Genomic DNA, 12,870 nt, shown 5'->3' with positions numbered 1-12,870 from the left:
ATAACTCCACTGAGGCCACTCTGAACCCATGTGTCCCTGCAGGACAGTGACGGGGTCCACGCGGCTGCTCGTGCAGCCGAGAGGTGAGCTCGGTGGTGAACACCCAGAAACCCTCACACGCTCTTTGGAAGCGCTCATGTCACGAGGACAGATTTGAAAATCGACAGGCAAAGCCCAGCCTCACCTGATCCAGTTCATTCTGTATCCAGTTTGGATACTGGAGCGAAAATGAAGAAGGAAAAATAAGATGCATAGGCCATTTATTTTTCTTCTATTTATATTAAAGTGTTTGCTTATTCTGAAAACTAACATCAGGGGACTGGATAACTTTGGTCAAATGTGAAAGGAGAGATCTGAGGAGTTAGTGTGTAACTTTCCAGATCACTACACACCACATGCTCTATAACCATGTTTCAGAAAGAAATCACTGGACTCTTGTTAAAATGGAGATTCTGGGACTTCCCTGGCGGCACAGTGGTTAAGAATCCGCCTGCCAAGGCAGGGGACGTGGGTTCAAGCGCTGGTCCGGGAAGATCCCACATGCCGCAGAGCAACTAAGCCCGCGAGCCACAACTACTGAAGCCCACGTGCCACAATGACTGAAGCCTGCGCACCTAGAGCCCGTGTTCTGCAACAAGAGAAGCCACCGCAGTGAGAAGCCTGCGCACCGCAACGAAGAGCAGCCCACGCACCGCAACCAGAGAAAGCCCGTGCGCAGCAACGAAGACCCAACGCAGCCATAAATAAATAAATAAATAAATGTTTTTTAAAAAAAAAATGGAGATTCTGATTCCATAGGTGTGGAGCAGGGACTGACACCTCTGCGTTATTCTAACGAGTCCCCAGGTGCTGCTGCTGCCCTGGGGCACACTACACTCGGTCAGCAGGGTCCTAGCGTTGGCTCTCGAATGGGCACTCTGCAGAACCCCTGGAGGGCTGGAGAACACAGACTGCTGGGTCCCGGCCCCCATGGGTGAGACTTCAGGAAATCTAGGGCAGGGATTGAGCATTTATACGTCTAACAACTTCCCAGGTGACACTGCTGCTGCTGCTCTGCGGAACAAACTTTAACAACCACCGTCCTAGGGAACAGAAACACCAGTCAAGGAAGAGGAACAGAACAGAAAGCTTGTGACAGGCACACGCACAAAAACACAGGATTCTGTTTACAGTGAATTCCCAAAATAGAATTTTCCTTTTCCAGATCTACATTAATAAAGAGGCTAAGGACTGTTTTACATTTCAAACTAAAATTAACATCTAACTGAGGAAAAGAAAGACCTTTTATTAATCAAAATTGGCACCTTAGCCTAAAATTAGAAGAAGATACTTGACTTCTGGTGCTTTTGTCAACACCATCCATATTTCCTGAGACTACAGACCTTCCTTTTCGGAAGGGGCAAAGCAAGCAAACAATTCATAATGATTTTCCTCTCAATTTCTACTTAGGCTGAACACACGGTAAAAGCTTTGCCAGGAAGACAGTGAGAGTTACATCAATTAGAACTTGTTTCTTCTGCCAAGTTGCAAATAATCGACCTTTTCAAATGAACCACAGTACAGATGATATGGCTTGTGGTCTAAATGATCACATTACTGTCTCTCTGCAGACGGTTTATAGATCTGAGGTTTATCATCACTGAGACCCTGTTCCATAACCCAGAACAACGAACAACATAGTCACAAAACTACTGCTAGAACAGCCAACACGCTCGAGACATCACTTCTGGTTTTCTCATCAATGAGCACAACTAACCTGGGTGATAGAGCCCCGGAGGGATGGGATGCTCTCCACAGAAAGTTTGCTGGAGGGAGTTCCCCGAGTTATACTTCCTTCTTGAATGGCTCCTGTGGTACCTGAATAAAAACAAAATCATTAGCGAATCACACCCCTGCACCTGCAAAAAAAAAAAAAAAAAAAAAACCAAGCAAACAAAATCAGCCCCTACTTCGAAGAGCGGAAACAGCAGCACAAAAAGAATAGTTTTTGTTTTATTGAAATGTACTTTTAAAATAATTTTCCAATTATGAAAAAGGACTGTAGAAATATGAAATTTCAGTTTTTAAATCATTTTTATACAGAAAGAAAACTTACATTTAGAATTTAAAGGCTCTAATTTAAGAGCCCATCATCATTAAAACACATTAATGACTTCCTTTAACATATTTATTGGGGACCAGAGTTTAGTATTTCTGCCAAACAGCATATTTTACCTCTGACCACTCCTTCATGCTGGGCTCTGACCAATAAACCCTCAGGTTGTGAGTTCTGGCTTCGGGGAGAAAACTCTTCTTGCTTGATGTAGGGCACAGTAGCTACGGACCAAAGCAAGAGAAAGTGAGCTCAAGTGCTGAATCCCTGACTGTGACGCTACAAAGGCAGAGACGGCCACGTCCTCCTCACTGACCTGGCTTGGCGGCCTCCTGCTGCCGTGGCAGTCCCAGGGAGATGGAGCCCGCCGAGGGCTTCGCTGCCTCGGGAGCATAGGAGGCCTGATTAGGAGAAGGCAAGTAAGTGCCGGGTGTTCCCTAAAAATAATGTTAAAGGACTAGAATAACACTGTCTTTTCACAAGGTCAACTATATATTTAAGGTACACGTTTCTGTTTATAAAACTTACCACTCACCCCCCCCCCCACCAAAATTAAGAATAGGTATTTGTAAAGCAAGAAAATCCCTGACACAGGATTGGTTTAATTTTAAAAGTTTTTAAAGGGAGCAAGATATGTCTTCCAAAATTACCATAAATTTTATGAAGACAACATGCATTACTAACAAATTACATAAATAAAAGCACTTAACCATACACGCAAAATGTAAGCTACTATTATTAACAACATTATCCCTCGTAAAAATGCTATGGGAGAGAAGCACCAATGAAAATGGTGGAGTAAGGACTTCCAAAAAACCCTCCTCCATAAAGGCAACCAGAAAACTAGCAAAAATTTTAAGAATCAGCCTTTTAAGAACTCTTTTCCAACCCTTTAACCAAAGGCTTGTAGAAATCTGGGAGCATTTATTCAAGAAAACTGGCAGAACCCAGGTAAGAACCATGAGCTCTGTGACACTTGGACTTGCTCTGCTGCCCCTCCCACGCCCCCCACCCCCCAACCCCGTCAGCTGTGTCTCAGCCTTGAGAACCCACAGCCCTCAATCATGGTGAAAACCACCAGTCCAGCAGACAGCACAAGGGAAAGAATGGGGTTATCAGTCCCAGGTAACTGTCATTATCAGACTGGTCTGACGGTTCTCTGAGAGACCCACTTGCAAAGCTGTCTTTTCTGGCCTGACTGTGGTGGGGAAGAAAGTTCAGCCTTGTCAAAAACAATCAGAGTCAATGGATTAACCTCTCCACTGGCTGAGGCAGGAGAGAACAGCTAGGGCGAAAAAACAGGCTAACCAAAAACCTTAAGAGGAAAAGCTAAGGAAAGAGATATTCATAAGGGATTTGAAAAGCTCCAACATCTTCCTAGGAACCTAGAAGGCCAAGTGCACGTGCAAGGCTGTGTACCTGCCAGGGAAGACATAAGAAGGCCATGCGTTCTCACCGCTGGCTGACCTCAAGGCTCTGAGAAAGCAGGAAGTGAAGACTAAGGCAGAATTGTCCGCTGCCTGGCTGAACGTTGAAGGCGTAGCCCAACATACACACACAGAGCCCCTCAGTAAAGACTGGGAAACTTACTCTTTCTGGGCACTGAACTCTCTGTCCAATCACTAGCTGACCGCTAATTAAGCAAATAGAGACTTCAGTGGCCACACATGACACAAGAATACAGACTTTACTGAATTAGTTCAAATAAACAACAACAAAAGTATACAGCAGCAGCTGCAACAACAAATCCTAGGGAGAAAGGAGAATCTGATTTCCAGAGTTCCACATTATGTTATGTGTTTCAACCAAAAAATTACAAGACATGCAAAGAAACAAGAACGTATGATCCATACACAGGAGGGTAAAAAAAAAAAGCAGTGAATAAAAACTGTCCCTGGGCTTTAGACTTGTTAGGAAAAGACTTTAAGTCAGCTAATATAAATAAGTTCAATGAACTATAGGGAACCATGCATAAAGAATTAAAGGAAAGTATGAAAATGATGTCTCATCATATAGAGAATATCAACAAAGAGAAAGAAATCATAAAACAGAACCACATAGAAATTCTGAAGTTGAAAAGTATAAGAATTGGAGAAAAAGAAAAACTCTCAGCAAACTAAGAATATACAGAAACATCATCAATCTGATGAAGGGCACCTATGAAAAGTCTATAGTTAACATACCTACGAGTGAAATATTGAATGCCTCCCTCCTAAGATGGGCAACAAGCAAAGTATAATCTCTTCACCACTTCTATTAAACATTGTTCTAAAAGTTCTACCCTAACCAGTTTAATAAAACGAGGAAAAGGAAAGGCATAAAGATTGGAAAGGAAGAAATAAAACCGTCTTTATTTGTAGACGACACGCATACAGAGAAAGTCCTAAGAAATCTACCCCCCCCAAAAAAAACAAAAATAAAACCAAAAAACCCTATCAGAAACAGTAAGTAAATGTAACAGGAGATAAGGTCAAGATATAAAAATCAACTTTTTTCATACACCAGAAAGAACCAGAAAAGGAAAATTTTTAAAATATTGCTTATAAAAACATAAAATACATTATAAATAATCAAATTAACCGATAGTAAAGCTAACAAAACATGTACAAAATCTCTACAGTGAAAATTACAAAATACTGCTGAGAGAAATCAAAGACCTAAATAAATGGAAAGACAAGCATGTGCATGGATTAGAAGACTCAATTTTCTTAAGAATTAATCTACAGATTTAATGCAATACCAACCAAAATCCCAGCAGAATTTTTTGTAGGAACTGACAAACTGATTATGTAACTTATATGGAAATACAAGAGACACAGAAGAGCTAAAACAATCCTGAGAAATAAGAGCACTGCAGGACTTATACGACATGATCTTAAGACTTACTATGAAAACCACAGTAACCAAGACTGGTGCTGATGGAAGGACGGGCAAGTAGGTCAATGGGACAGAACAGAGCCCAGAAGCAGACCCAAACATGCCAACGGGAGAGAGAGAAGACTTTCCGACCAGCGTCACGGGAATGCAGAGCCACAGGGATGGATGAGGCCCATCCTCGCCTCACACTGTACACAGAAATCCGTTTCACGTGGACCTAAATATAAAAGCCAAAACTATAAAGCTTTCAGAAGAAAACCTGGGAGAAAATCTCCACAAGCTTGAAACAGGCAATGATTTTATAGAGAAGAAGAACTGGTCATAAGAGGGAAAAAAATGTATATGGACTTCCATCAAAATTTAAAACTTCTACGCATCAAAACACACAAGCCGCAAATAGAGAAAAAAAAAGTATGTGTGTGTGTGTGTGTGTGTGTGTGTGTGTGTGTGTGTGTATATATATATATATATATATATATATATATATAAAACAGAATTTTCACCTGTGATGTATAAAGAACTTCTGCAACCTAATAACTAAAAGGTCCAATAAAAACAAATAATAAGACAGTCACTTCACAATCAGATGTACAAATGGCCAATAAGTGTATGAAAAGTGCTCAACATCATTTGTTATCAGGGAAATGCAGAATAAAACCAGAGTGGAACACTACATACCTACTAGTATGACTAAAATAAAAAAGAATGACAACAGCAAGTGGAACTCAGACTGTGCTGGTGGCAGTGGCACTGTAGAGCCACTCCGCAAAACTATGAAGTAAAACATACATCTACCCAGACATTCTGCTCTCAGGGCCTATACAAGAGAAATGAAACCACACGTCTACAAAGAGCTCAGTATAAGAATGTTCATATCAGCTTTATTTACAGCAGCCAAAAAGCAGAAAACAGCTCAGGTTTCCATCATCAAGAAAATGGATAAACAAATTGGTATGTTCATCCAATGGAGTATTATTTAGCAATAAAAAGGAAGAAACTACTGATTACACAAAAACCTGGACGGGGACTTCCCTGGTGGCGCAGTGGTTAAGAATCCGCCTGCCAATGCAGGGGATATGGGTTGGAGCCCTGGTCTGGGAAGATCCCACACGCGGCAGAGCAACTAAGCCAGCACTCTAGAGCCTGCAAGCCACAACTACTGAGCCCACGTGCCACAACAACTGAAGCCGCGCGCCTAGAGCCTGTGCTCCACAACAAGAGAAGCCACCGCAATGAGAAGCCCGTGCACCACGACGAAGAGTAGCCCCCGCTCGCCGCAGCTAGAGAAAGCCCGCGCGCAGCAACAAAGACCCAATGCAGCCAAAAAAAAAAAAAAAAATCTAGACGAATCCCTGAAATCATTAATGCTAAGTTAAAGAAGACAGACAAAGAAGAGCACACACTGTAAGAGTCCATTTATATCGAGTTCTGGAAAAGGCAGAACTAACCTACAACAACAGAGAGCGCCTGAGGCAGTGGAGGAAGAGAGCCTAGGAGGGGCGGAAATGGCCCCCAGCCCAGTGGGGGCGCGGTCACTGGTGATGAACGTCAGTCAACCTGACTGAGGCTTTACAACCAGACCACGTCAAGAGAGAGAGAGAGGCCAAGGTCAGAATAAACTAGGGCTTACCAATCATCTACAATTTAATGTTAGAACCTTTAAAATAGTTATCCTCTAGTACTTGAAACTATTCCATCTCCTTTCATGCTACACTACACTTCAGGGCACACACACCTTTCCCAAGCTAAACCAGACGGGTGCCACCGTCACTCAACCTGGGCACATGACTCGAATAAACTTCCTGTGTGTGGTATGGAATAGAAAGGGACTGCTGCATTTTCAGGTCACTGTCTCTTCATAAATAGACACATTTTTATTTATTAGGACTCTGACAAATTAATATGGGAAGGAGGGACAATTTTTACCAAAGCAAAAAACAACAGGCCATCTACTGGGAAGAGAAGCCCTTTTACCTGTGAGATGGAGCCTCCAAGTATAAAAGACGGTTTTTCTGAAGCCACTGTGGTTTTGGATGATGGGATGAGAGGAGGAGGTGGCCTCGTGGGTCGAGTTGTTGGAAGCCGAACCCCTTCAGGGAGGTTAGTTATCACTTGATGCGGCGCAGGCTGGAGGACTTTCAAAAGGGAGAAAACGTTATTTAAAATAGTCAATTTCCTAGTTTGCAACATTCCACCTATCTCAATTGTTTCTTCAATCACATTTAAACTATTAAGTGCAAGATGTAGTTGAGGATGAACATTTCTAGTTTAAATTTCTTTCACTTAAATTAAACCTGTATCCATACTCAGGTCACAAATGGTATTGGTGAGGTTGAAATACTCAACTCCCTGGCAAACCAGAGCTTCCAGGCTGACGTCCATTTCAAACTATTTCTGCTCAGCCTATGCAAGTGGCAAACAATTTTTTCTCTCTCTCCATCACTCTTTGGACCTCACAATGGAGGTCAGAAAAAGGGTGTTTGTTAGGAACAGCTGATATTACAACTCTGGAGAATATACAGATTGACTGACAACCAGTTATACATCCTCTTTGCATCCTGCATAATTTGGAAACATTTGCTGATTCTGACTCTCACAGACACTTGAATTTTTTTTAGGGGGGTGGATCTCAAGATTTTTACAAAGTACATGTACTCGTAAAAGAAGGCAGTCAACGTCACAGTACACATGTATGAACACAAACCTCCCAGTGGCCCAGTGCATCTCAACTGAACACAACTGAAGATGGAATGCAGAGAAATTCTGAAACGGCAAGGGCGCATCCTGGGAGTAAACCACCCAGGTCATCACGTGTAGGTCGATGGCCAGCAGCCACGGCACAGAGGAGCGGTATTTACCTGGTGGGACACTACAGCGCGCTGCACTCACATCGGGCTGTGGCGCGGCTTTACTGACTTCTCTCGGAGAGAGCCTACACGGTGGTGCTGACCTTGCTGCGGTACTGTGCACCTGTGCTTCCTGTTCTAGAGCACGTGTGACCTCAGCATAAGGCATATAGGCGACTGATTTTCCTATGAAAGTTAAAGTTATCAAAATAAGGGAAGAACCCCATATTAAAATAGTAAGTGTGAAAGGACCAAGCCCACACCATCCGGGGCAGACCCAACTATACACAACCATCAACATCTAAAACTCCCGGGGGGAATCCACCCACAGAGAGGTTTAAAAAAACCCTATAAATCTAAATCTTCTGTGTAAGCATCATTACTGTGACCTAAGAAAATCCTCAAAAATTCAATTACAATTTTTTCTTTCAAATCACAAAGAACTTCTCTTTCCTCTCATTAGGAGAATCAAGTATTTTCACATGCAATAAAGACCACAGCAGGCAAACATCAGATTATCCAGCCATTCTGTGAATTCAAGTATGGCCTGAATTAGAGGCCAGAACTCTGAGGACTTCAGCTCTTATAATTAGCCTGTTGAAGCCCACTGCTTAATATTCAGAGAAATAAATGTAATCAAAAAATGGAAGAAGGATTTCAAAAGATACAGATCAAAATAATTTTTTAAAGGCTACACAAGCTTATAAAACTATGAATTTTACTGTAGTAATGCTGATGAAAATTATTCCACATAAAGTAAAAACACACATATATATAATTTTATATATATAATATACAATATTTTCTTTATTTTTAAGTGAATTGACATAGTGTAATTTTGGAAAATAAGAAAAGCACAAAGAAGAAAGTAAAAACTCATCTGTAATCCAAACCACTTTAAATTGTGGCATTTTAATGTCTGCCGGAACAAATTCCCATTCATTTTTTATTCTTTTGCTTACCTAGTCTTACCCATTTATTCTTCCAGATAAATCTAAATTTAAAATCATTTTGAATACTTCCTCCCCAAACAATATATCACTGGAATTTTCAGTGGACGTGCATTAAATTTATCTCCTGTATTTATAGGAGACTTGACATTTTATAATGAGCTGTCTAATTGAGGAACCTAGATGTTTTCATATAGGTCATTTTTCATAATTTCATAAAAAGTATTCATAGGTATTTTATATTTTGTTGTGAGGAAAACCATCTGTTTAACATACATGGGAATATATATATATATTTATATATACTGATTACTGCAGATATACAAGAAAAAAAGTCGTAGATTTCTGTATATCAATTCTTTCTGAGAAACTTAATGAACTTTCCTCTTAGCTCTAATAACTTTCTCAGTTAATTCTCTTAGGCTTCCTAGGTGAATAATCTTACCCTGTGAATCATAAGTTGTCTTCTCCCTTCAGCAGCTAAACCTCTTGTTTGGTTCCTTTCTTTCTTCCTGCACTGCAGTGAAGTAACACTGGGCATCCTCACAGGCCCTTTCTAAAGAGAAGGTCTCCAGCATTTCACTTTGAAGTGGATGGTTTGTGACTGGTTTCAGATAGAGACTCATCAGCACAATTAAAACGTTCTTTAGTTAACTAAGATATTTTTTAAAACCAGAAACAACAACTGTAATGTCAGCTAATAGGAATCTGTACTATGGGCAGAGCACTGTGTATTACACAAGTATCTCGTTTAGCCCTCATGACTAATGAGATCATTAACACCATTTGACAGAGGAGGAAACTGAGGCTCAGGAGAATCACACCTAACTGCCCAACCAAGGCTGGAGATTTTTCGAAAGCAGTGCAACTCCTGGCCCTGAGCTCTAAACCATCCTGAGTGCAATGGTGTCTCCCTGAGCACTGGGTGTAGAAATTTCAGATGCCTCTGGGGTAACCATCAAGATGATGTTACCCGTTCCTTCTCTGAAGGATTAATATAATGAATTAGATTATTAAGTGTCCTAATACTGTGCAGATTTATGAAATAAACCAACTTTAAAAGAATATCACTTCTCCCTTTCTAGAGAATTTAACATGAGAGTGCATTGCAATATATATTACATATATTCAGTGTCTGACTGTTTTATAATCATGCGGAAAAACACACTTTTTCATAATAGTGCTAAAGAAAAAGGTGAAAATTTAGATGGTTTTAAATATAGCTATTTAAATCATCATGTACTCAGCTGAAAAAATTAAGAAACAACAACAACAAAATAAACTAGATTCAGTTGCACAGAGGCATTGACTCTTATTTTGACTGGATAGATTTTAAAACCTGCATTAGAATTTCACTTCTAACTCTCTCTCTACATGTGTAAAGTCTGAGTTCTTTCCCTGTAGAAAAAAGGTTTCCAACTAAAGCAGGAGTCAATGTGTGTAAACGTTACTGGAAAATGAAAACAATCTTTCTCTGAGGTTTTTTCAAGCTTTTCTACAAGTGGAAAGGCTTAAGCCACCTGTCTCATTGATATTAAGAGAAGGTGAACACAATCAAACAGGTGGACAACAGGTGCTGCCTGTTGCCTTCTAAATGAGCCCATGAAGGGAAAAGCCAAAACTGTGGTCCTAACTCAGGTGGACAATACCAGTTTGGTGATGGTTTATACGTAAATCCTCTTCTCACTATACTTACCATCTTATAAACTATTCATTTATATCAAACAGTCTACATACAAGCAAGTTAACTGCAAATATAGAAATGTTATTTGGGAGATTATCCTTTAAGCGAAACATAGGATAGCTATAAATTCAGGAGAGCCTTCAGGCACTTGTTAAATAAATTACTGGATGAACATACTAGCTAGATTAGCTAAAACAAAAATTAACCTTGGGATAAAATGTAATCAACCATCCCAGTTTGTAGAGAGTCACCCTGAACCAAACTGGTGTCTTATTAACAAACACCTTGGTGTCATATTGATCAAATATATAATGACAGTTTGGTTTTAAGACCACTGCATCACTATTAAAAGTAAGGGTACCATTCAGATCTAAACCACATGAATTAACGTGACTGATCACGGAGAAATGCAAGTCACAGTTTGGAGTCTCAGAATTTACGGCTCTAGCCTAGTTCAGTCTCCCCAGCTACCAAATACAACCCATCTCGTAAAGGAGGTCAAGAAAAGAAACTGAGGTCCTAAAGTAACTATATAATACAGACATATTAGAATGACCCAGATATTGTCACCTGAATAATGTTAAGCTTTAGCATGAGTTCAGCAAATACCTTTGAATGTTATTTTTCTACATTTTAATTCTGCCTTAAAAAATTTATTCTAAATCATTTATGTAAGGAATAGATCAAAAGACTTTTGAATTATTCTATAATTTATCCTTCTCATAATGACAGATTTTCTCATAATTGAAGACAAGCACTTCTGCTAAATCCATTTTTATCCTACTTCATTTAATCATTCCTTTAACATGTAATTACTGAGTATACATTATGTCAATTACTGAGTTAGGAATTAAGGATTCCCTAGAGGCAATATACTAAAAGCCCAAAGGTTAACAATGTTTTTTTTACCTCCATTCAAGAAATATTCATTTAGCACCTATTATACACACAGCCCTGGTGGGTATTAATCACTCTGGTTCACATTTTTAATAGCATACGATTTATATTTAAAACACTAACAATCTGATACGTGAAACTCTAACATAAGAGGTTCAGTGTGTCGTGTAACTAATAAGTCATTACTGGTGTGACAGGGGCGGGGAGCCAGCAGGGTCAGTTAAGCAGCACAGTTCCTCTTTTATATTAAATAGCCCTTGAAATGCATGGTGTTCTACAGCTAATAGCTCTTATCTATGTCAGGTACTACAGTCTTCTGAATCATTACAAAAACTGAAATCATAATCAGAGAAGACTTTAATAGTCTTATACACTAAGCACAGCATACTGGATAGTCCGTAAGTCATTATCAACCAGAATACATGTGCCATTTTCTTCCCATGCCAGAAGAAGTTATTAAAATTTAGAAATCGCTCCCTTTTTTCTTTTTTTAAAAGAAACTAAGTGTATCATGTACCAACTAAAAAGAGCACGCACAACTCAAATCTGTCACTTGAAATAAGTGACGTACAACAATAACAGTACCTTCATGGTATCTGTTACACTATGCATATACGAATATACTACTATTACTTATTATATTGTACATAAAATGATGCTGAGCCATGTCTTATAAAACAATACTGAATGCTCATTCTTTCTTACAGGTTGTAATCCTGGCAAGGCAGAGATATAGCTAGATTAGACAGACAGATATATTATTTGCACTGTACAGATGAGAAAACCAAAGCTGAGAAGGTCAAGTGGCTTGCCCATGGCCAGAGCGAGGGTAAGTCAAGGTCTGACTGGCTATATGCTACACAAAGCTGTCCCCTGTCGTATCAGAGACTTAGAATGTTACTCTGATTTGCATGGAGGACAGGACAATTCTCACTCTGAAAACTCCGATGAATGTAGCGTAAAGCATGGCTTTTATGCAGTCATCCAGCATTAAGGTGAATATCAGAAAATTCACATTAACAACAAGACTACTGAAAATGTTACTGTCATTCCTCTGTGGTCAGTGATACTGGCCTTCTCTAGCTTAACTGAGGTCAACGTAAAGGTTTTACCTGTGAGGGACAAGCGCCATAAATCAAGTTCCTAAGCGCTCAGGACACTGCAGCTTTGCTTCCCACCAGGAAAGCCCCCTGTGGCGCCAGCGCTGCCTACCTTCCCACTCTCTGCTCGGGCTCTTGGGGGCGCCGCGCGGGCTCGCAGAGCTCCTGCGCTCCAGGTCCATCTGCTCCTGCCTCTGCCGCTGCTCCTCCAGAAGCGCCGACTCGTGCATGGCTTTGATGTGTCGCTGGTAGAGGGCGAAGCCGCTCACTGGAGTTCCAATCGGTATGTTACATGGGGTGCAGGAAACCTACAGGAAGAAGAAAATCTAAATATGCCAATGACCAACAAAACAGTAATTACCATCTGTGGCAAGTAATGCTTCTTTCTGTAATATGACTGCTTGAAGTGATTTTACCGTTTTTT

General features: G+C 40.3%; 1 protein-coding gene across 22 annotated transcripts in view; it reads right to left on the bottom strand.

Moving 5' to 3' along the window:
- The window catches only part of NCOR1 (nuclear receptor corepressor 1), a gene marked incomplete at its 3' end in the record, with an annotated part of 145,572 nt that overhangs the window by 29,880 nt on the left and 102,822 nt on the right, over positions 1-12,870 (bottom strand). For 21 of the 22 annotated variants that reach the window (XM_082441021.1, XM_082441025.1, XM_082441027.1 and 18 more), the window contains 5 exons: positions 12,559-12,754; positions 6,944-7,104; positions 2,409-2,529; positions 2,215-2,316; positions 1,757-1,857 (listed from right to left, as the gene is read on the bottom strand). In XM_082441021.1, coding sequence (XP_082297147.1) covers positions 1,757-1,857; positions 2,215-2,316; positions 2,409-2,529; positions 6,944-7,104; positions 12,559-12,754 — 681 coding nt within the window. The remainder of the gene's footprint in view (positions 1-1,756; positions 1,858-2,214; positions 2,317-2,408; positions 2,530-6,943; positions 7,105-12,558; positions 12,755-12,870) is intronic. The other variant, XM_082441008.1, reaches the window with a different exon arrangement.

Source organism: Balaenoptera physalus (genome assembly GCF_965194825.1).
Source record: "Balaenoptera physalus genome assembly, chromosome: 20".
Classification (NCBI taxonomy): domain Eukaryota; kingdom Metazoa; phylum Chordata; class Mammalia; order Artiodactyla; family Balaenopteridae; genus Balaenoptera; species Balaenoptera physalus.
The sequence above is the reverse complement of the archived record's forward strand: the minus strand, read 5'-3'. Positions and strand labels throughout refer to the sequence as shown.